The 23,844-nt window shown below is 55.1% G+C and overlaps 1 protein-coding gene across 2 annotated transcripts; it reads left to right on the top strand.

The window, feature by feature from the left end:
- Window positions 1-1,989: 1,989 nt before the first annotated feature.
- On the top strand, window positions 1,990-23,013 carry LOC111146115 (TNF receptor associated factor 1). 2 transcript variants are annotated; one of them, XM_022501511.1, is made up of 9 exons: window positions 1,990-3,310; window positions 4,190-4,457; window positions 4,556-4,952; window positions 6,897-6,981; window positions 15,329-15,394; window positions 15,852-16,262; window positions 17,735-17,912; window positions 19,784-19,932; window positions 21,818-23,013. In XM_022501511.1, exons 3-9 carry the CDS (start codon window positions 4,813-4,815, stop codon window positions 22,034-22,036), a joined length of 1,248 nt encoding a protein of 415 aa, XP_022357219.1. In that variant the 5' UTR covers window positions 1,990-3,310; window positions 4,190-4,457; window positions 4,556-4,812; the 3' UTR covers window positions 22,037-23,013. The 2 variants fall into 2 exon arrangements, with proteins under 2 accessions (XP_022357219.1, XP_022357220.1); XM_022501512.1 differs by lacking the exon at window positions 1,990-3,310 and adding an exon at window positions 3,336-3,590.
- Window positions 23,014-23,844: the final 831 nt, after the last annotated feature.

The following is a 23,844-nucleotide window of genomic DNA, read 5'->3' as shown; positions in this document are numbered from 1 at the left end:
TGGGGGTAGAGAGGACAGGGTGGTTGGGACAGAGGTGGGACCAGAGAATGGCTTTTACGGGTCCCACATCCTTCATGGACTGGACCAAACATCAGTGAATTTTTAAATCAGAGACTCAAAACTCAATCCTTTTCTCTTAGAATGGAAAGACCCTACAGAGACCACCGCTGGTCAGCTTCCCACAGATGGCCTCTGTGGGAGGCCCTGGAGAGCCTCTGCTTGTTTGTAAGCAGGTGTCTCTCCTCCAAATAGGACCCGAAGGCTCTCCTTTCGCCAGCAGGGCTCTCTGTCCTGCAGCACCAGCTGCTCCCTCAGAAGCCAGCAGAAGCTCTGCTCGGGATGGATAGGAGGCTTAACTACCTCTCAACACACACACACACACACACACACACACACACACACACACACACACACACACACACACACACCCAGGGATGCCTGGGTGGCTCAGTCAGTTAAGTGCCTGCCTTCGGATCAGGTCATGATCCCAGACCTGATCCCAGGGTCTCAGGATCCAGTCCCACATGCGACTTGCTCTGTGGGGAGTCCGCTTCTCCCTCTGCCTGGCAGGCAGTCTCTCTCTCTCTCTCTCTCTGACAAATAAATAAAATCTTAAAAGAAACAAACAAACAAACAAAACAAAACCAAAGAAATAAAACACAGTTCCCAACTCCGGTTGGGTATCAAGACAAAAAAAAAAAAAAAAAAAGTGAGAGAGAGAGCGAGCCCCTGGTACATAAAGAGAACGTAATGGATGCCTCTGAGTAACTGAAACAAAACCAAATCAACAAAGAGGACAGCCTCACTCCTCCCTCAGCTACCGGTCCTGCAGATTTTAGAGGTCTGATGCGGGAGTCTTTGACAAACTGATAAAAAAATAAAGGTTGTTTGTATCTTTTAAACTAAAACTCCACCCCAGCACTAAGTTCCCTATTTACTGATATACACAAGTTTATAAAGAACAAGTGCGTGCGTGCGTGTGTGTGTGTGTGTGTGTGTGTGTGTGTGTGTGTGTAGATGAAATCAGAAAGGGTTCCATCTAGTTCGGTAAAGGCAGAGCGCCTCTGGAACCGCTTTGCACCGACCTCCCCAAACCAGGAAGCTTGCGCGAGCCCCGCACTGCGCCGGGCGCTTTGCAGGAATCCAAGAGAGCCAGGAGCAGGGCTTTTGCTACTGCTCACACCATCCCCACTCAGGATTTCAGGCAAGCGAGAGACGGGGTGGGAGTTCAAGTCCCAGGTCTGTTTTCGTTTACTCTGCAAACGCTTTCCTGAGTTCTGCCTCGGCGCCGGGGCCACGGCGGGAGAGAAGGACAAGGGCAGCGCTCAGTACCCACGATGCAGACGCGGCCCCCGGCCTCAGTTTCCCCGCGGGGGGGCGGGGCAGGGAAGCGCTCGCCCCGCCCCCGGGGCGGCCCCGGGAGCGGGAGGAGGCTGCGAGGACCCGCCCCCGCCCTCCCCGGCTTCCGCCTCCCGGGCCACGTCCCGGCGCCCCACCGGAAGCTCCCGGCGGGCCTCGGGGAGGCAGCGGCGGCGCAGAGGTTGGTGGCGCTGCACCCCGCCCCGGCTCAGCCCGAGACTCTGGCCCCCGCCCCCACGCTCCCCGGCCCGGGACGCCCCAGCTCCCGCTCGCTCGGGCGGGGGCTCCCCCAGTGCAGGCCTCCCCGCGCGGTCCGTGACCAGGACTCCACAGCTGCAGAGCCCGCCCCCGGACTCCCTACCGCAGCGCTTCCTGCGGGCAGCCGGGGCAGCCCAGGGGTTCGCCCATCCTTGGCTAGTCGCCCGCGCTGCTCCGCCCTCAGCACGGGGCACGCACCTGGGGCTGTGGCAGTAGCGAGGGGACAGTCACTTGTCCCGGGGCGGGGGATGCACGAACGGGGCTTGGGGGGGGGGGCGGGGCGGGCGGGCACAGAGAAGCAACCCAGCATCGTTGAGCCGGGCAACCGGGGGGGGGGGGGGGGGGGACGGGGAGCTGTTGGGGACGCGTCGGGATCGCAAAGCTGGGCGCCCAACCCCATTCTGGGGGCAGACCACCGAGACTCTCAGGAGTCTGGTCCAAGTGCACCCCAGAGGTCAAGTGGAAGGCTGGTGGGGGGACGCGGCACAGACAGACTCCAACCTTGCGGATCCCTGCGGTGGAGTCAGGGAGATGGGACCAATGGAGGTTCAGAGTAGAAGAGAAAAGGGGTGGAGGAGAAGATGAAGAGCAGCCAGAGAAGTGGGGAGTGGATACAGGGAGTGGGTGCAGAAGCCGGGGGAAGGAAGGAGATTTGAAAGGAGGGGCCAAGAATGGTGTCAGGTGCTGGCCAGAGGGCTGTTAGATAGAAACTGGGACAGCCCATGCGCACCGGTGACCCTAACATTGAGACCTTGGGGAGATGGTTTCAGAGACTCAAGGGAGGAATTCTCTGCATAGACAGTCTTTCCTACAATTTCTGTTTAAGTGTGGAGAGAGTGTAGATGCGGGAGAGGACTTTGGGGAAACGGTGGAATGTGTGGTTAGAGCACAGGCTCTGAGTTCAGGAATCCCCACGCACCATCTGTGGGACCCTGGGCAAGTCACTTAACTGGTTTGTAAAATGGGATGATGAAGACAGTCCCTGCCTCAAAGGGGTCATATGATTAGGTGAGGTGGTTAGAAGTACTTAACACAGCACTAAAGTGCTGCACCTGGTATTTCTCCCTTTTATTACTGGAACAGCTTGGGGACATCTTGATGCTGATAGGGAAGATCTGGTAGAGAGGGAGGCATTGAGGACAGAGGAGAAAGAAAGGAGACCAGGGAGAAAGGGACCCAGAACCTGGTTGTGGAGATAGGTGTCAGTCTATACCACAGGAAGGGGAAGAAGGAATGCAGGGAGGTTTACAGGTTTGGGGTATGTGGTTAAGGGAGTGCCTTTCTGATAGGCCTCCTCTGAAGTAGGCCTCAAGGTCATCTGCTAAGAGGCCCAGGCCACAGCTGGCCCAGGTGGGGGTGGGCATCCCAGTTTATACCTGCAGCAGTAGGGGGCTATGTCCTCTTTGCCAGCTGCCCGAGTATCACTCCAGGGAATGGGGGCAGTTGAATTTTTCTAGGGGCAGAGGACATCTGGCCTGCCTTGCCTACTTACAAGGCTCAAGTGAAGCTGATGGATGTGGAAACACTTTGGAAGCATAATTTACCATTTTAATTCTTTTCTTTGATCTTGAGGAGGAGGAAGGGCTGTGGCCGTTATTGGGATACAATGTCAGAGCCTTCCAAGCACTTGGCTTGGGCCGTGCACCATGTGAGGCTTCCGCCCACCCCCTCCCTTGGTCACCACAACAGTCAGGTAAAGTAGACCTTATTATTCTCCCCCACTTTACAGATGCAAAGACTGAGGTTCAGAGAAGTTAAAGACCATGTCCAGGGACCTACAGCTAGTACGTGGAAGACTTAGGATCCCAACTCAGACTGTCAGACTTCAAAGCCCAGGATTTGAAACCACCATGAAAGTTTGCAAAAATTCAGCAGGATGGGAAGAGGTGGAGGGAATCATCTCTTGGATTTGGTAGATGAGAAAACAGGCTGCATGCTCTGACATCCAGTCCCGGCTCTGTAAGCCCCACCAGGTCGCCTTGCTTTCATCTCTCTTCTATGGGTAGAAAACACAGATCTTAGAGTTCTCAGACCTTGTGCCCATGCCGTTTCCCAACCAGGGGCTTGTGACTTTGGACAAGGCGTCTTGTTTCTCTGTGCCTGTGTGTTAAATTCCTGCTATTAAATCCCCAGCAGGTCACTTGGAGGAACAGGAAGGAAAATATTGCCCGGCCCACAGTAGACATTGCCAGAAGCCATAGTTCCCACACAGCCGTGGATCTCCCTCCCACTCGGCCATGAGGCCAGCTCCCTGTGACCTAGTATTTATTGAGAGCTTTGTTCTCAGGGCTGGGGAAGTGGTGGCGCCTGACCCAAGTGTGTGGCCACCTATAATTTCCTGAGTGGGGAAATGGGGGGAGGGCCTGAGCAGTTCATGGTCCGGAGGCTTTGCTTCAAAGGAGCTGGGAGGGCCCGGTGTCATCACCATGACTGATGAGGAACGCCATGGGCAAGGTTGGGACATCAGAAGCCTCCCAGCTGCCTCGGGTTGCCTTGGCCATCAAGGTCCCAGAATCTTAGAGCCCAAAGGGGCTTGGAGACTGCCTGTTACAAGTCTTTTTTTTTTTAACAGATGTTTTTATCAAGACCCACTGTGAGGAAGTGACTTTCACCTCGGAGAAGCTCTGGCCAGGACACAGCTAAAGCGCCTGGAACTTGTGTTTTTGGACCTGTGTCCAGAACCTTGGGGATTTCCACCAGGGCATCGAGCACCCCCACTGAGAATTCTAGGCTCTCTCAAGGTCCCAGGGAACACAGAGGAGCCCCCAGCTGTGACTCTCTGCCGATGTCCCCAGGGAGGAGGAGGAGGAGGAGGAGGAGGAAGCCAGCAGCTGCCCAAGGTGCTCAGACAGGGAAACTCTGATGGCAGTTCCTGAAAATCTGGGGCCCACTTCTTTTTTCTCTCTGACTTGTTTTCTTTTTCTCTCTCACTTTAAAGAATGACTGGACACTCCTAAAGCCTTCTGTCACCATCCAGGGGATTTTTTGCACCACAAAGGGTAATTCCTGCCCCATCCCTGCTGTGACTCAGCTGTGACGTTGAACCACACAAGCCTACGAAGAGATAAAGTCATCAGACTCCTGCTCGCCAGACAGAACTCACCTCTCCCCTCAGCAGCTTCCACAGCTTCCACAGCTGGTCTCCTCCCCACAGTTGCATAGACCGGGAGCCCCTGGCCAACCTGGTACCCCAGGATGGCCTCTGGCCCAGCCAGCAGCCCCCGCCCGGCCCCAGATGAGAACGAGTTTCCCTTTGGGTGCCCCCCCACCGCCTGCCAGGACCCACCAGAGCCCAGGGTCCCCTGCTGTGCCGCCTGTCTCTCTGGGAACCTGAGGTGAGGGCTTGGAGGAGCAGGGCTGGGTGGGGAAAAGGTGTCAGGGAGGGGCCCCCGATGGGAGGCAAGGGTGAGAGGAGCTGGTGGCTTTCGGCAGGTGACTTCACCTCACTGGGCCTGTTTCACACCCTTTCTTTGTCGTCCCTGGCTCCGGCCCTCCCAGTGATGGCGGGAGCAGTAGCCACGGGAAGGTGTTCGCTCCCACAGCAGAGGCCGGCTGGGGTGGAGGGAGGGAGAGAACCTCTGCCCTCACTGGGGCCGCTGGCTGACTGGGGGGCCTGGTGCTGTGTGTCTAGCACCCTGAAGCCTCAGCTTTTTTGTCTGTAAGAGCCCTCCAGAGCTGGTTGCTACCTCCCGGGGTTGGTACAAGGCCCAACCAACAGTATGTGGGAGAGTTCTTAGAAGAATGAGTAGACGCTCCCTTGGTAAATGCTGCTGTAAAGTCCATCTGCTTCCACGATAGCACGTATCACCTTGTACCGTTCGCTGGCAACCCTTTCAAAGGGGACACACAGCTAGATTTATCCATATAGTATATTAAATTGCATGTCTCTATATAAATATGTGTTTATGTAGAGTACACATTTTATATGTGTATAGAATATGTAAAAATATGTATGTTTATATGTACAATATGAATATCTCAGGTGTGACATTAATATGATCATCAGCATCCCATCTTAAGCAACTTTACGCACCTACTGTAGGCTAAGCGCTGTTTCCTTGTTTCCTTGGATCGTCGGAGGAGCCTGGGAAGGTGGATACTGTTATCCGCCTATTTTACAGATGGGGACAAGGAGGCCCAATAGAGAGATTAAGTCCACTTGCCCCAGGTCAGATTCCTGGCAGATATGCTCCTAGTGTCTGCCATATGCCCCCAGTGTGACCTTTGTTTGGGGTTTTACAGCATCAGAAGGCGGGAAAACTGAATCAGGCAGACTTGTGAATTTCAAAGGCTCTGACAGGGGCTGCTCCGAGGAGGGGAGAGGATGTGGCTGTGGACAAGCCAGGTGGGGAGTTGGTGGGGCGAGGAGCAAAGCTTGACTGCTTATACCATTGAGCTGATGTTTCTGGGTTCATCTCAGGCTCTTGCCATGGGTCTCTTGGCTTTCCTCCCCATTCCTCTAAAACGTGCCAGAGCAGGGGATGGAGCTCTCTGGGTGTTGGAGGGACCCAGGCCTGAGGCCAAAAGAGCTCCGCCCAGCTCCTGACTCAGTGTGCTCTTGGCCAACACACATGTTCTCGTGTCCTCAGAGCCTTGTTTTCCTCCTGGGTAGGATGGGCCTGTAGATAGGAGCCAATGGCTCTCCGCTGTGGGTGGGCAACACTTGGGAACTTTCTGAAAGCACATAGGGGCGTGTGTCACTCTGCTCAGGGTCTGACACCCACTACTGGTTAAGAAGCTGGGTTGGTTCTCTGAGCCCCCTTCTTTGGATTGACTATGGTCATCTGTCATTCCTGAAAATCAGAGACCCGAAGCCAAGAAGAGCACATTTAGCCACATATGGGCAATCCCTTATCTGAGCGCCTCGGGTCAGATGTATTTTGAAATTCAGAATCTTTCAGATTTTAGAAAAGTGAGGCAGTACATTGCTATATCATTCTCCCAGCAGAAACTGGGGCAGTTATAATCCAGCATAATTGATGTTTCCGCAGTGAGACAGAAATAGACCCCTCAGTGGGGTAAGTATGGGTGACGACAGCCTCCGGTCACCCCAGGTCAGTTGGCTGCCAACTAGGCTCACAACAAACTCCCGGGAGACATCTGGGACACCCAGTAATTCCGAGATTTGGGAGTGGTGGGTCTGGGATGGGAGAGAGCCAGCTTACTGACATCAGCTGCCACCCCAAGCAAGGCCCAGGCTTTTAGAGCCATCAGGATGGAAGGTGGCCCCAGGAAGTCATGAATGCTTCACTCAGCAGGCTTTGTTCATGTGTCCCCAGGACCAGCGAGGACCGGATCTGTCCAAAATGCAGAGGGGACGGCCCCCAGTCTGTAAGCCCAGGAAGCCTTCAGTCTCAGGAGAAGGTACGTGGCACAGCCAGGAAAGGGGATTTGACTAATTTCTCCTCTTGTCGAGGTTGAAGCCATTAGGCAGCTGCCCACAAAGTCCCAGGCAGACACCAGCTGGCCATCGTCCAGGGTTGGGATTAAATTCAGTTTGTAAGCAGTGAGGAGCCCGCTGTTCACCATGGCAGAGTGACTTGAATCTGATGTGCAGCAGATTCAGGGTGAGAACACCAGTCTAGACCCCGGGTCTATAAGCCACGGCCTGCGGGCCAAAGCCAGCTTGCCACCTGGTTGTGTCTGACCCGCAAGCTAAGAATGGTTTTTATATTTTAAATGGTTTGAGAAAGTCGGAAGAGTGGCATTTTGTGACACATGAAAATTTTTATTATATTCAAACTTCTGTGTCTACAAATAAAGTTTTATTGGCACACAGCCCCAAACACTCACTGACGTACGGTGTATGGCTGCTTTGGCCCTGCGACGGCGGAGGTCAGTAGTTTGCAGCAGAAGATGCGACTCCCAGTGTTTGCTCTCTGGCCCTTCACGGCAAATCTAGACAGTTCTTTCTGCTCCGTGTGCCCTCAGAGAGGGAGAAATCCTTCTCAGCTCACCTCTGGAGCTCAGCCAAGCTGTGCTTCTATGAATAAGAAACGGCTTTGGCAGTGTGAGGGGCCAAAGAGACATCCTCACACATCACAGTCTAGAATTCTAGCCCTTCCGAGTTGGAAGAACCCTCACAGGTCTGTCTGTCCAGGGCAGAGGCTCCCACAGGCCAACCACACCTGGTCCGTTCCTGCCAGGATGTGACAAAGTGATAAAAGTAAGGATATTGTAGTGAGTTTTTTAAAAACTGAAACCTTTTCGTTCGTAGAATCAGCCTTTGTTCTGGGGTTATATCCTCCCTATACATGTCTTTGTACAAATGAAATGATGGTGGTAGTCAATGATAGGATTTTTGATAACATCTTTACTTGGTAAAATTAAAAAAAAAAAATGGCAATCTTCATGTTCATCCAACAATTAAAAAAAAAAAAAAAAAAAAACACAAAAAACTCGTATTGGCCCAAAGCTGTAAGAACTGCTGCTCGAAATCTAGCCCCCGGTCTTACACCTCGGGCCCCCAGCACCCACTGGGGAGTCTCAGCACACAACTCCCTAGTGACCTGTATCTCACCATTTGGCCATCCTCCCTCTCGGGGACTGCTTTCAGCCCGAGCTCCCTCCTTGCCCTGAAACCACAGCCCAGCGCCCAGGAGCCTGGTGTCCAGGGACAGCATTGTACGTTCTGTACGAGGCCAAGATCGTGTTCGTGCCTGTTTCTCCACCTGTGAAATGAAGAAGCCCAGGCGGTCCTACAAGGCCAGTCCAGGACCTGTGATGTCCGGCTGACCTGTCCGTGACTGGCTACAAGGAAGCCAGAGGCGGACAAGTCTTCACACCTTCTCTTTTCTCTGTTCTGCGCCCCCCCCCCCCCACCTTCAGAGAGCTGGAGGAATTTCCTGCCCCCAGCAGAGCTGGCCTTGAGGGCTCTCCCATCCTCTTCTCAGCAGCCCCTCCCCGGTGGGCCCTCAAGGGAATAACAGTAAGGACCCCATGCATTTTCCCAGAACTCTGCACTTGGCCGCATGGTTAATTGCTAACTGGTCAAACTGACCCGTGGAATGGCTTCCCAGGCCTCCCCGTCTCCACGTCTCAGGGAGCTAACGTGAGAGCCAGCCGACCGTACGCAGCTCTCGGTATGGGCCACCGTGCTCCACCTGCAAAGGGGAGGCCGCCTGCTCCCTGTCTTCTGAGGCTCCTGCCTGCTCGAGTGCTCCAGGAAGATTGTTTCCAATTTGTCTTATTTTTTCCTCTTAACAAAATTAATGCACTTTCTTTGTACAAATCTCAGGTAATAGAGGAAAGAGCTCTTTTCCATCTCGTAATCCAGTGGTTTTAATTTTTCATCTTGGTGAACGTGAAATCCGATGAGAGTACAGGTGTTCGGATTAAGGGGGAGCCTGGCACCCCCTCCTTTTCTGCTGTTCCCCGCCCCTGAGGGGCTCTGGCAGCTCCTGGAGCCCTGCAGAGCGCAGTGGGAAACTTGTTGCCCGAAATCAAATGAAGTGATTCCGATGGTAGAATCACAGGTGCTCTGACAGCCTTCAGGGTGGGAGTGGGTGCCGCCTCTAAGGGGGGCAAAGGCGGCAGCAGGCCTCTCACCCCGGCTTCCCCACCTGGTGTGATCTTCACGCTCCCCCCCCCTACCGCCCTGGGCCCAGGGAAAAGCCGGGGCGGGGGTGGGGGTGCGGTGTGAGCCAGTGGTCTCACACCGCTCAGAGCCGCAGACCGGAAAGACCAGAGACTCCTCTGGCTCCTGACCCCAGTGGGAACTTTGGAGGACTTTTGAGCAAAGGAGAGCAGCTGATTAGAAGTCAATCCTTTGCATATGTGGTCATTCTGAAGTTTGTGCATGCAGAACAACCTGTGGAATGGAGGCGCAGGGTGGTCAGAGGCTGGCCCAGTCAACCCCAGAGGCATCCAGCCTTGTGGCATTTTCCCATGCCATCTGCTTATCAGCCTGTCCTCGGCCTCTGAGTTCATTAGATGGCTATCTCTCTCAAACGTTCACAGCCGTGGACTTGGGAGCTACTCTAAGACCCAGATATTAAAGGATCACTGCTGACCTAGTTAGAGGCCAGGTTCTCGCCTGGAATGACCTTCCTCTAGAAGTGACAGCGGAATAAGGAACAACCGGTGCCTGGAAAATAACATTCAATTCTGTGTGCCTGCGACCCTGCGAGGGGGATTGTTTCCTTCACTCTTTTGCCTCAGAGATCACTCGATGAGGCCAGAAGCAAGCTGGCCTCTGATGCCAGTGGCTTCCAATAAGCCACAGGCTTGTGACCCCATGAGACAAGTTCTTTGACCAAAGGGGACTCTGATGCTTGCGCTGTGTTCCTCTTTGTACTGAGCCGGAGTCTGTTTCTCTTGGGGCCACGAGAGGCAAGTCGGTCAGCCTTCCCGAAGCAGGCCCGCATCTGTGGGAGGACACTGACCGTGTCCCTCTTGAGTCTGTCCCGGTCTCTGTGCATTCGGGGTAACTTTCTCCCCTTTATTGGCGTCCCTTGAAGTGTGTCGATCCTGTGACATCCTGGGTCGTGGGTGGCGGTCATATCCCTGTTTTGCCTAGACTTTAGGTAATAGATTGAGGCTTAGTGAGAGGGTGTGCCTGGATCCACGTCCTACCACGACGGGGAGGCAGACCCAGGTTCCAGACCCTGCCTCCTCAGCCGGTGGCACCTTCTCTTGGTGGGTCACCCCAAATGTTGTATGCAGGTTTAAGTAACACCGTCAGCCCTGAGATCTGGAGTCCACCAGGTGCTACGGAAAAACGGGAATGGGCAAGAGTGCTTTCACCTAGGACACTGAGGCAGTGCTTCCTGGGGGAGGTGGCCACTGAGCTGAGCAGGAGTTGCCAGAGAGAAACAGGCAATGGCACAGAAGAGGGCAGAAGCTGGCAGGCAGACACAGACTGACTAGATCCCCCTTGTCATGGTGAAGGACCTCTCCCTCAGCCCCAGTGATCCCCGAGCAGGACCCGAGCCAGCCTCCATGTCCAGGGTGGCAGTGGGGTCAGTGGGGTCAGTCTCTTCATGCTCACATTCTCCGAAGTGCACAGGTCCCCTAATGGAGGGTGGGGGACCTCTTGATGGGACCCCCTGCTGACCCCATCACAAAGGGCCTGGAGAGCATAGCACACATCCCCAGACTTCTCAGACACAGAAGGACAAGTGTTCCCTCAGGGCTGGGATTTTGTTTTCTGTTTCTTTTTCCTCCTCGGAGAAAATTCCACTGTGGATTTTATTTTTAGCAGTTTGCAAGCCCTGAGGCCGCTCGCAGGGGTCAATTACGGCACCAGACAGAACAGGCTGGGCCCAGGACAGATGCCCCATTCTTCCTCTGCGGCCCTGGCCTGATTCCCTCTCCCGACCCCTCCGTCCCCACCCTTCGGGTAAGGCAAGGACTCCCCGGTTGGGAGGAAGGACCCCGGTCATGGACTGTAGGTCCCCGGCCGCTACTTTGCCTTTGCCGTGAACTGGTATCACTCCCTGCAAGCCGCTGGCCATCCCTGAGCTTCGCATTCCCACTTTCACGAGGAGCAGAGCCTCTGAGCTCCTCCTTACGGTGCTGTGAGATCCGCCGGGGCCGAGCTCGCCCAGCTGCTGAGAAAGCGGCAGACCCTTGTAAGGTCTCGTAACTTGACCGGCAGACCCAGGTCCAGGTGGGTCCTCGGCGCTCACGCTTCCTGGGACCACAGCCCGGCCCCTCCTCAGTTCTCCATCTGTACTGGGAGGAAGCTAATCCCAGCCTGCCTGCCTCCAGAGGTCACTGCAGGGATCTTATGAAAAACACACAAGAATGCTTTGGTCCAGTTTAAATACAAATAGGTTTAAGATGTTCCTCACCTCCCCAAGGAAATCCAGTGGCAAAATAGGGTTTTATAGGATTAGTTATTAAGAGTTCAAGATGTGAGAGGGGCACCTAGGTGGCTCAGTCAGTTAAGCGTCTAACACTTGATTTTGGCTCTGGGCATGATATCAGGGTCCTGGGATCAAGCCCTGCATCAGGCTGTATGCTCAGTGGGGTGTGTGCTTGAAGATTCTCTCCCTTTTCCTCTCCTCCTGCCTCTCTCCCTGCTCAACCTCTCCCTCTCTCGCAGATAAATAATTCTTAAAAAAGGAAAAAGTTCAAGTGGGGAAAATTAAATGAGAAGCATATATATGAGAGTCATGGGAGAAAAAAAAAAAGATATCCCAAGGGCACTGTTTAATCCATGGAATAAAAATACGAATAATATACTCCCATAGCTACTGCTTGTGGCTAACATTGAGTGCTGTGGTAGGCAGAATGGTGTTCCCCAAAGCTGTCCACCTCCCAACCCCCAGAACCTGTGACTATGTTACCTTCCATGGCTGGATTCGTCTGCTCCGGCTGCCATCATAAAACACCTCAGACTGGGTAGCGGAATAAGAGAAATGTCTTCTCACAGTTCTGGAGGCAAGAAGCCACAGGCAAGGGTGGGTTTTGTCCAAGGCCTTTCTCCCGGAGAAAGGAGATGCTGCTTTCTTTGGTATCACCGTATTGTCCTCCATTGGTGTTCTCTTGTTCGATAGGACACCAGTCCTATCGGAGGAGGGCCGTGCTGCTGCCCGTTTTAACTCCACCACCTCTGTAAAGACCCTGTCTCCAAATCTCCAAATGTCGTCCTGTTCTTGGGGGGGTGGTTCCCAACAGATGAGCTGGGGGATACAACTCTGCCCATAACAATGACAGAAGGGACTTTGCAGAGGTGATTAAATCAAGGATTAAATTGAGATGGAGAGATGATCCTGGATTATCTAGGGGGGTCCAGGGTCATCACAAAGCTCCTCATAAGAGGGAGGCAAGAAAGTCAGAGCCGGAGAGATTGGAAGATGCTGTCCTGTAGGCTGTGCAGATGGAGGAAGGGGCCGTGAGCTAAGGGATGCAGGTGACCTCCACCTGGAGAAAGCAAGGAAACAGTCTTCCCTAGAGCCTCCAGAAGGAACACGATCCCATGGACACCTTGACGTGAAGGCTTTGCCTTCCTGACCTGTGAGATAATAAAATGGTATTGTTCGAAGCTGTTAAGTTTGTGGTATTTTGTTACAGTAGTAGTAAGTAATGCCAGCACTTAAGAATATTGTCCTACGTGATCCCTGCAACTTCATGGCGGGGGGGGGGGGGGGGTGTTATCCCCCTTTTGCAGATAAGGAAACTGAGGCGGGGAGAGGTTAACAAGTCTCCTAGGACCAAACAGCTAGCGTGTGAAGTGACTGAAATGGGCTTTGCACTCCTCCAGGCTGACTCCAGGGCTGGCTACTTTGACCTCTAAGGTCCTCCCGAGTCACCCTGCCCATCCTCCGTCAGCCACTGGAGGCTGGCCGTGGCCCACGCCCCCATCCACGCATCGTAATACATCCAGACTGGGCTTTCCAGGCTGCAGTGGGCTTTCGGGACACCAGCAGGGCTCTGCAGCCAAAAGAGCACGGGCCCCTCCACCTGCGGGGTCTCTCTGATTCCGCCCCCAGTTTTCTCACTGGCACCGCCTTCCCCCGCCGGGATTCCCTTCAGGCTTAGAGCCTCGGAACCTGCCCTGGTCCGTCCACCCAGGGACCAGGTCCACAGCCAAGCCTCAGCTGGCCATTGGTCCTCTCCATCCTCCCACCTGCTAGGAGAGGCTGCATCACGGCTGCTCCCCAAAGCCAGCACGGTCTCTGCCAAGGCCGCCCTCTGCCCCCGCGCCAGTGAAACATCTGTGTTCTATTCCTTGTCAGGAACAAGTTGTGCTGGAAGCCCAGGGCAGGGGGTGAAGGGGAGGGCAGCCGTTTGCCGAGCTCTGCTCTGTGCCCCAAACCAGCGGTACTCATTAAACCCACAGCTCTTGCTTATTTTACTTTTAAAAAATAATAACTAGGGTGGCTTTATACTTGATCAGCCCGAAATACCTCTCTACCCACCCCTTGCATCCAAATCTGCCTTCTTTTTGCCCCCATGAGAGCATTTAAAAAAAAAAAAAGCCCTTGAAAAATCAAGATTTTATTGCATAGCAATAAAATCCACTGCTCTTTAAGCGTACCGTTGGATGGATGCCAGGAAATGTGTACAGTTGTGGGACTGCTACAGCACAGGGGGTGAACGTTTCCATGCTGGAAAAAACCTCCTTGTGCCCCGGGCTAGGCCATCTCCCCAGCGGCAGCCCCAGGCAGCCACAGATCTATTTTCTGTCACTCAACTTTCTTCTCTAGAATCTCGTAAGAACGGAGTCCTAGCGTGTAGTCTTTGACTTCTTGTAAAGCTTGACTTCTTTGATTTAGCAGTAATGCTTTTGACGTTCCTCCATGTTACCGCATTTATTCATATTTTCCTCCATCTGATGGCCAGGGAGCGTTGCACAGCACGGACAGAGCACACTCTGCATTTCCATTCACCGCTTGGTGGATATCTGGATTGCTTCCAGTTTGGGGCTGTTACGAATAAAGCTACCGTGAACGTCACATACACACACACATGTGCGTTTCAGATTCTCTCGGGTCGATTTCTAGGGACAGAATGTGTGGGTGGTATGCTCACCATATGGGCATGGTTTGTAAGAAAGTTGCTTTTTAAGTATGATTTAACTTTATGATACACTTGCATTAATTTTTCCAAAGTGTCTGTTCCATTTTGTGTTCTCAAGTTCCTCTACATCCTCCATCAAAACTTGATGTTATCATTCGTTTTTGCATTTTTGCCCATCTCCTGAGTCAGTAGTGTATTTCCCTGTGGTATTTCATTGTAATTTGCATTTCTGGGATGACTAGTGATGTTGAGTATCTTTTCATGGGCTTATTTGTCATTTAAATAATGCCTTTTGGGAAGTATCTGTTCATTGTTTTGGCCATTTTATTAGGTGGCTTGTCTTATTTGTTGAATTGTAAGAGTTCTTTATATATTCCGGATACAAGCCCCTTCTAAATAATGCGTTTTGGAAAAAATTTTCTACCAATCTCCCATGGGCTTATCCTTGGTAAGAGACAGTGCTCTGATGTGGGACTGTGAGTGCCCTGTGGCCAGCTCCCTCACTCTTCCTTCTTGGGCACATTTCTTCCCCTTTGTCAGCCTTGCTTCTTCATCGGTAAAATGGGAACAAAAAAAAAAAAAAACCTCTTCTGCCATCCTCGCGGTGTCATTGGGGGCCCGGGAAATAGTGTGATCATGAAAGCATTTTGTGAGCTCCTCAGACCTATAAACAGGTTAACGGTATTGTCTAGTTGCTATTGAATACTGAATCCCGTCTGCATTGCTGCCCTCAGGCTGTCCTTTTTCTGGAAGGGACAGCAGTGCAGAGCAGACATGCCTTGGTCAGTCACGGGTGGATGGCCGAGGAGGGAAGCAGATGGGAATCGTGAGGAGAGCCCCCGTGGGCTTCAGGCGCTGAGAGGTGCCGCCAGCATGTCCCAAGTGTCTCCTCTGTAATAAACACTGCCCCATCCTGGGAACACAGCTGTGACCCTCAAAGATCCCCCAGCCCAGTGGGGGCAACCAAAGAGTGAATGATGGTTGGAAAGCCAGGTGGGACATATCCTGACAGAAGAGACAGCAGCCCAGGATCACAGCAGAGGTCTGTGTTAAAGGAGGCGTCCCAGAAGGGCTGATGGCTCGAAAGGTGGAAAGGAGTCAGCCAGGCGGAGAAGGAACAGCGTGTGCTAAGTCACGTGGGCCAGCCCAGCTCCTGCCCTGGTAGAGCCTCATGCTTGGCAGAGAGCCCCAGTGGTGGCCACTGGGGACCCCCGTAACATTTGGTGATGATTATTGTTTCTAGGATCACCCTGAGGCGGCTGAGGCTGAAGCTGGGTGCCCCTTTGCTAGTGTTGGCTGCTCCTACAAGGTAAGCATCTGGGTGTGAGAAAGGAGAGAGGGCCACTGCAGTCCCAGAGCTCTGGATGTCCCTTACATTAATGGCTCTTCAGAGCAAAAAATCCCACTATAAATCATCTCCATACTTAGGAAAGTTCTTCTGAATGTCTCACCTGACCACTGTAGCGTCACTAAAATACGCGCTCCGCCCCCACCCCGCCCCTCTCCGTGGTCCTGAATAAACACTGCTCTCACGGGCAGGGCAGAATTGTTGCTCCAGAGACTGCGACACACACGGCTCACCCTGGGCATGTCTGATGCCAGGGTGCTGGTCCAGACCCCTCTTGTGACACACAAAGCATCTTCCCCTTTGCTGGGTAAATGGACCTGACTTTCCTTGGCAGCCTTTGGGTAGCTGAACTCTCCCCCACTCCCTAGTTCTCCTCAACCTCCTCCGTTTTCACTGACCAGCCCTGCTTTCTTGGTAGGGGAGCCCAAAGCTCCTGCAGGAGCATGAAGTCACCTCCCAGACCGCCCACCTGAACCTGCTGTTGGGGTTCCTGAAGCAGTGGAAGGCCCAGCAGGACGTGGGCCTGGGGTCCGGGCCCAGGGCCCTGGAGCAGAATCTGTCAGACCTCCAGCTGCAGGCGGCCGTGGAGGTGGCGGGGGACCTGGAAGTGGACTGCTACCGGGCGCCCCACGCCGAGAGCCAGGACGAGCAGGCCCTGAAACACTTCATGAAGGAGAAGCTCCTGGCTGAGCTGGAGGGGAAGCTGCGTGTGTTCGAGAACATCGTCGCCGTCCTCAACAAGGAGGTGGAGGCCTCCCACCTGGCTTTGGCCACCTCCATCCACCAGAGCCAGCTCGACCGCGAGCACATCCTGAGCTTGGAAGAGCGGGTGAGCGTGGGAGGCAAGCTCCCTTCAAGGTGGGCTCCGGGGGACCCTGGGCCCCATCTTGTCTCTAGAGCAGTGGACCGGCAGCCTTCCTTCTGAACATTCTCCCTGCTGAGTGGACGCCTCCCCCTTGCCCCCCCCCCCCAAATGGTATCTGTCCGTGTTCCAAGACCCTCGAGGAAGAGCACTGAATCCCAGGTGACAGCCAAGGTCAAGCTCCCCGGCCCGGTGTGCTTCATTTGCTTTGCTTGAACTTTCCATGTGGTAGGGTCCTCCCTTCCCAAGCATTGGGGGGATGTTTTTCACAATGAGAAGGTGCTTCCTTACACTGAACTAAAATCAGCCTCTCTATGTCTTCCCGGCATTGTTCCTGGCCCTGCATTTCAGGGCCTACTGAAAACTACTGCCTTCCAGTCCTTGTGGAAGCCCTTCAGAGAGAAGCAGTCCCTGCATATTTCCTTCTTGAAGCTCAACACCCCCATTGCCTTCACCCCTTCCTCAGAGCCGCCGTCTTCATGCTGTCCTCATGGGCTATGGCTCAGTCTCTGAAGGATTCCACACGCTCAGAGTGATGGTCCCAGACCAACTCCAGAAAATCCATCTACCTGACAGTTGGTTGAGCAGGACAATGTCCTCCCTTGTTCTGGAGCTTATACTTTTCCTAATATAGCCAGTCATCATGTTAATACTGTTTTCTTTTCTTTTCTTTTTCCTCTGTCCAGCAACATTCTGTCACTGTCTCATGTTGTGCTGGGCTTGGATTTTAGTTCCAGCTCCACTGTTAACTTGCTGTGTGGGTCTGGGCAAGTCACTTCCTCTCTCAGAACTTCAGCTTTCCCATCAGGAAAATCAGGGATTCAGTTTCCTCTAAGGACGCTCACTGCTATGCCTGCCCTCCCGACCTAAGCACACCCAAGAATAAGTCTGTGTTTTTTCAAATGTCAGTGGGGAGTGTAACAGTTACGTATGTAATGCTTGCCCCAGCGAGGAGGGCTCCCCAAGGCTAGCAGCCATGCCTTCAGTGTGTCAAGAACCTTCCTGACTCTGGTCCCACGTGCATCACGCAAGGCCTGAAGACAGAGAGGAAATGAGCATGGGTGCAGCCTCTGTTAGGGGAAACTGCCTCTCTGGTAGGAAGGGCAGAAAGCCGTATCTTAAACTTCAGGAAGTGCCCTGCAGAACACCGCTGAGAGACCAGCGGAGCTGGGGCGGTAGTGGGAGGCTTCCCAGAAGAGGGCTCCGTGAGCCAGGTTCCTGATGGATGAAGAGGAGTTGCCCAGGGGAGAAGAGAGAGGCCATAGAGGTCCAGGTGGGAGGGACGGCACAGACACAGGCAGATCCATGTGCCCGAGGGAGGCGTGGTCAGGAAGGCATATTGGGGACAGAGCTGACTCTGTCACCTCCATAACCTCCGTAACCCCACCCCGTCCCCACGCTGTGCTCTGGTGTCCCCCACTGAATGGGCTTCCCCACAGGTGCTGGAGCTGCAGCAGACGCTAGCTCAGAAAGACCAGGCCCTGGGCAAGCTGGAGCAGGGCCTCCGCCTCATGGAGGAGGCCTCCTTTGATGGCACCTTCCTCTGGAAGATCACCAATGTCACCAGGCGCTGCCACGAATCAGCCTGTGGCAGGACCGTCAGCCTCTTCTCCCCAGGTACCAGCACCCCAGGGGCGCAGCCCGGCACGGGGAGGCAGGCTTCGCTGGGCCCAGGAAACCCGCAGGGACAGCGGCCAGCTCTGTGACATCCCGGCCACCTACCATGCCGGGGTCGTGGAGGTGACAGGCTCCCCACTCAGCCCCATGGAGCATGGGCAGCTTGAATCGGGCAGGCCTTCTGCCTCCCTGACATCAGTCATATTCTGCAAATAGGAATACGATTGTTGTCTACTTCTGCCGATCTCGATGTGGCAGAGGGAGTGTCCTGATGGAAATGAGAGGGTCACAGAGGATGCCCCCCGCGGGCACTCCCCTGTAGGACCCCCGCCCTCAGAGCACCAGGGTCTGCAGTAAGGCCAGAGGAGAATGAAGCGACACACACACTTGTGGGTTGTGAGTGGTGTGTGAGCAAGCGCCGGGAAAATCCGTGTGGTTCGTCTCTGGGGCCCCGGGGCCCTGGCACCCTGTCGTGAAAGGAGTAGTTACTCGGATTTTTCTCTTGTTTCTTGGGTTTTTTAAAAGATTTGATTGATGTATTTGAGAGAGAAAGAGAAAGAAAGAGCACACAAGCCGGGGCAGAGGGAGAGAGAGAGTGAGTCTCCCCACCAAGTAGGGAGCCCATTGCGGGTCTTGATCCCAGGACCCCAGGATCATGACCTCAGCCAAAGGCAGACACCTAACTGACTGAGCCACCCAGGCACCCCAGTCCATGTGTCTCTTAGTTCATTGGTCTCCACTGATGTAATGATGTATGTATCTATTCATAAAATTCTCAAACCTGCGTGCTTTTCCTCTTGTCTCACATGTACGCATCTAAGTAAGTTAGGAGGATTTCTGTGGATGACGATTTTCAGAGCCTGGCACGTTTCCCCGGGCTTCACACCCATCCTGTCCCTCAGCCCCTCTGACACACCCTCCACCAGCAGGGCTGGGATCCAGGCAGGCCCGGGCCTTTGCCCCAAGCCGCGGAGCAGGGCTGCCTCCCGCTGCCAGGCCCCTGCCCTTGGGAGCAACCCCCTTCCTGGGGTGGCCTTGCCTCCCCCACAGTGCCCTCCTCACCCCGCCCTTCTTTCCAAAGAGGAAAAAAAAGAAGCAGTGTCTCTGACTTCCTGTTCCACCAAAATGTAAGGGGACAGATGAGTCAGACTGTCGACCCGTCCTTCCTCCCCCTCTTCCTGCCTGCTCCCCCAGCCTGGCCCCCCCAGCCCTTTCCAGAGGGGCCCTTGTGGTGACAGCCACTGGCACCCACACTTGCATGGCCCTTTCAGTTGCCCGCAGGCCACTCTGCGTAATCAGCGAGGGGGGGGGTGGTATGTGATTCATCCCCTGGGGGCCTTCGCCAAGGCAGCTGGTGGACGTGGGAGCTGTCCCAGGCTCCCCCAGCTTGCAGTGGTTGGGGCCGCTTGGCCTAGGGCAGTAGAAAGAAGTCAGCGTTGTGAGGCCAGAGTCCTAATTCTGGCTCTGCCCTCAGCACATTGAGCCCGGGCCCAGCCACTTCCCCTCACTGGGCTTGGTTTCCCCGCAGCGAAATGCAGGTGGGTTGCAGGTGTGGGGCAGGGCCAGCAGCATCACCGCCCCGTTAGAGATGCCTGTTCTCGGGCCTCTCCCATGGCACTGGTGCGTCAAACTCTGGGCCCGGCATTCTGTGATTTGGACGGCTGGTTGAGAGCCCCTTGGCTGGATGATCTCCAGGACCCTGGCTGGGCCTCCTTGCTGCTCTCTTGAGAAGAGAGCTGCACTCCAGCCCCAGATTTCTTAGTTTTGAGCCACTGACTTTGGGCTTGCCTAACCATAGGTCCCGGTTCCCTGGTCTGCGCGGGCGACACCGTCCAGCTCCGTCGGTGTTAACTCTGCCTTCCACATTTCAGCTTTCTACACGGCCAAGTACGGCTACAAGCTGTGTCTGCGCCTCTACCTGAATGGGGACGGGACAGGGAAGAGGACCCACCTGTCGCTCTTCATCGTGATCATGAGAGGGGAGTACGATGCTCTGCTGCCCTGGCCTTTCCGGAACAAGGTACGGGCTGGGCAGGGGAGGGGCGAGCCCGGGTCCTGGTCTTCTCTGCATTCTCGGTTTCACCTTTTACAAAACAAGATCCTGAGTCCATATCTAGTATCGATGGGCATCATGAGTCCAGGGGCTAACAGGCCTGGAGCAGTGCCCCCAGGAAGGCATGTAGCAGTGAAATTCACATGATGGGGTGAATAAGGAAAACTACCTGGAGGAGGTGCTGTGGGCCAGCCTGAACTGACAGCGTTTTCAGAGAAGGGGAAGGAGGCCGATGCCACAACAACTCTGTGAGAATGGCCAGAACCCTGACAACACAAGAGGCTGTTGAGGCTGTGGAACAGCCAAAACTCCCAGTCATGGCCGGCCAGAACACGAGACGGTTTGGCAGTTTCTGACAAAACGAAACATACTCTCCCCCTCTGACCTCAAAGCCACCCTCCTTGGCCTTTACCCAGATCAGCTGAAAACTTTGGTTCTCAAGAACCTGCCCACCAGTGCTTACAGCAACTTCGCTGATAATTGCCAGAACATGGAAGGAGCCAGACTCCCCTTCACTGGGTGCATGGAAGCATGATTTGCAGGCATGGAGACAGAATCTCGTCAGTGCTAAGAACACAGGAGCCTTCAGGCCATGCAGAGACCCAGAGGACCCGGAGAGGCCTCTCCCTTCGTGAAAGGAACCAGTCCGGAAGGGCATGCACAGACCGCGTGATCCCAGCTCTGGGACGGTCTGGGAACGGCACTACCGTGGAGACCGGAGAGATCAGTAGTTGCCAGGGGCTGGGGGGAGGCAGAGAGCGGCATATTTTTCAGGCAGTGAAGCTCTTCCGTGTGCTAGAATTCTGGGTACGGAGCATAAGACCCAGAGGTGAACTGTGGACTTCAGGTGACTCTGACCTGTTCATTGCTAGTAGCAAATGTACCACTGGGCTGGGGGGCGCCGGCCAGGGGAGGAGAGGCTGTGTGGGAGCAGAGGGCGGGTGGGCAGTCTCTAGAGTTCCCATTCACTTGGACTGGGCACCAAACACTGCTTGAATAAACAAAATCTATTTAAAATATTTAGAATGACAGTAGCGGGGAGGCCCTCCCTGCCCCTGAACCAGCAAGGTGGGGAGGGGAAGGATGGGGTGGGGCCAAAAACACAGGCCTCTGCTAGGATGGAGGGAGATAAGGGCCAGCAGGTGGGACAGGGTGGGGATGCCACAGTGGTCTGGATATGAGTCGCTAGGGTCAGGGGTTCCCAGACCTGCCAGGGAGGGTTTTAACATACCCAACGGCTGGGTTTCCAGTGTGTGGTGAGGCCTGAGCATCAGGGTTTTTGAAACCTTCCCAGGACCTGCAAAAGTGCAGCCCAACCTGTGAACCAGCGTGGTCGCCATGGGTGTTTCAGGGACGTGCGGCAGAGAAGTGGGTCTGTGTCGCTTTGAGAGCCTTGGCGTCTCGGGGTACGCATGCATGTTTTAGGACACAGGTTGACAGACCCCCCACCCCGGCCCCCGGAGAAGGCCTTCTTGTTCTTGTCCCTCTACCTTATCCTGGGAGATCCTAGCTGTAGCTGATGGGTCAGACGTTCCAGAGCCGGAAGGGGCATCGTAGGTTATGGAGTCTGGCCTCCTTGCCAGTGCCTGGTCCCACCTTCAGTCCCCAGCAGCCAACCAGAATGGAGCGTAGCTCTGAATTCCCCCTTTCCTGGTGGATAGAAAATCTGATTCCTACTCACAGGTTATCCCTGGAAGACTTCCATCCCCGGGGGCCTTGCCACACGCCAAACGCAGGCATCATATTGTTTCTTTGGCTCCTGATCAGCCTAAGCTGGGGTCAGAGGGGCTGTACGGGGGTCCCTCATTGCTGCTGCCCAGAGCCTGACCATCCCCTGCCCCCGGCCACACAGGTCACCTTCATGCTGCTGGACCAGAACAACCGCGAGCACGCCATCGATGCCTTCCGGCCCGACCTGAGCTCTGCGTCCTTCCAGCGGCCCCAGAATGAGACCAACGTGGCCAGCGGCTGCCCACTCTTCTTCCCCCTCAACAGGCTGCAGTCACCCAAGCATGCCTACGTGAAGGACGACACCATGTTCCTCAAGTGCATCGTGGAGACAAGTACTTAGGGCAGGGAGGGCCGTGCCAGCCATCCCCGACCCCCGAGGGAGCACCAGAGTATGCTGCAGGGTTTGTAAGCTGACTGAGGGCCTGTCCATGGCGCCCAAGATCCCAGGCACCATGCTGGGCTGGGCCGGCATGATCTGAGCAGGACTGACAGATGGACCGTGGCTCGCCCTCAGCTTTGGTGGTGGCGGGGCCCTGGGCTGGGCCACAAAGGTCCGGAAGGAGGCAGTAGATTGTTGTCTTCTGCACCGACCACAGTGATGCTTGAAGCCTGGGAGCCCCTCCAGCCCTGCATGTTGAAGCAGCCTGTGACCGGGACTGGGAGGGAAGAGGGACCGGGGCTGGGGCAGGGATGCTGAGCATGGGGAGGAGAAGAGAAGCTCTCTGAGCAAAGCAGCTCTCTGCACGGCATGGTCCCTGTGCTGGAGTGGGGAGGGTGGGGCAGCATCAGGTTGGGACCTGGGTTCGAAGACCTTGAGGTTCCTTTCTGCCCAGAAAGTCTCCAGGTCTGGGCCTCCTGGTACAGGAGGGGCCTAGGGCTGCAGGGGAGCTAGAAACATTCAGGAGCCTCGTGGCCTCCAGGTTCCTCCACCCCCTTCCCTGCCCCCACGTGGCCAAGCTGGCCCACCCCACACCTGCCGTCCGGAATCTGGCAGCTCCGCTCCCCAGCGTGCTCCCCTGTGTGGGCCCCTGTGTGGGCCTCCGCTGGCAGGACCCCCTTCGCCTCTTGTAGGTGAAACCAGGTCCCTCAGCTCCCGGGAGCAGCCAGAAGAGAGGGGGAGGAGGAGGGGGTCAGAAACCCTCTGCTCTCCCTCCCTCGGAGGCCCCGCCTTCAGCGCTTTCCTGAATCACATGTCACCTAATTAACTGGGTATTTCTTTCTTTCAGTTGACTGTTTGGGGCCTCTGAGGCACTGAGCAGAGCTTGTCCTTTTAAATAAGTATAAAACCAAAGAAAGAGATTGTTTTGATTTCTGTTGAAGTTTTCATGCAGTGCCTGGTTGTGGGAGTTGGTTTGAGCAGCGCCAGATCTGAAAAGCCCACTGTCGAGTCCTGGGCGGTGCTGTCAGTCTCACAGAGGACGCCCCTCGGCCGGCAGGAGCACCCTCTCCGGGCCTCGGGCTCCTCTTCTCTGTGCTGGGGGAGCCTCCTCAGCCTGCCTCCCGTGCTGGGTCCTGACAACCTCAAAGGGGCCGCCACACCGAAACGTCTGCCAGGAGCCCCAGCATTGCTGCCCGCCTGGCCTGGCCCGGCCCACACTTGTCTTCCCACGGCGCAGGCCTCACACAGCCAGTCCCTGCAGGGACCCTCCCTCCCACCTCACAGAGACTCTGAGCCTTCGTGTGGCTGCCTAGGGCTCCGGCTCTGGGCCTCGCTCCTCTGCTCACCAGCCTTCCTACAGCTTACTCGCCCTCTGCTCACAAGGCTGCAGTAGACTTCACTCCTCGCACCTTCAGGGTTCATATCTGTAAAATGGGTCAGCAGCCCTGCCTGTTCTCCCTAGTGTAACACCCGTAACATATCAGAAAACCCAGATCCAGCCTGGGCCCAAACCTGGTATCCCATTGTGCCGGAGCCTCTTTATTTGAACATGGGGGTCAGCCCCTCCCCGGCCCCGGCCAGCTCATGGGCTTTTCACAAGGCCCGAATACAACAAGGGAACATACTAGTGCTTTGTATGTGCCGTGGTACCTTGCCACACGTGACAGGCTCCGGAAGTGTCAGGGCTTCTGGCCCGGGTTGCTGATGGCCAGTCCGCAACGGAGACAGACCTGCTTTCCCTTGACGAGTAGGGGTAACAAGTAAAGGTC

This window comes from Enhydra lutris, unplaced genomic scaffold (assembly GCF_002288905.1).
Source record: "Enhydra lutris kenyoni isolate GAN:26980312 unplaced genomic scaffold, ASM228890v2 scaffoldscaffold13, whole genome shotgun sequence".
Lineage (NCBI taxonomy): Eukaryota > Metazoa > Chordata > Mammalia > Carnivora > Mustelidae > Enhydra > Enhydra lutris.
This window is presented reverse-complemented; position numbering and strand designations above follow the sequence as displayed.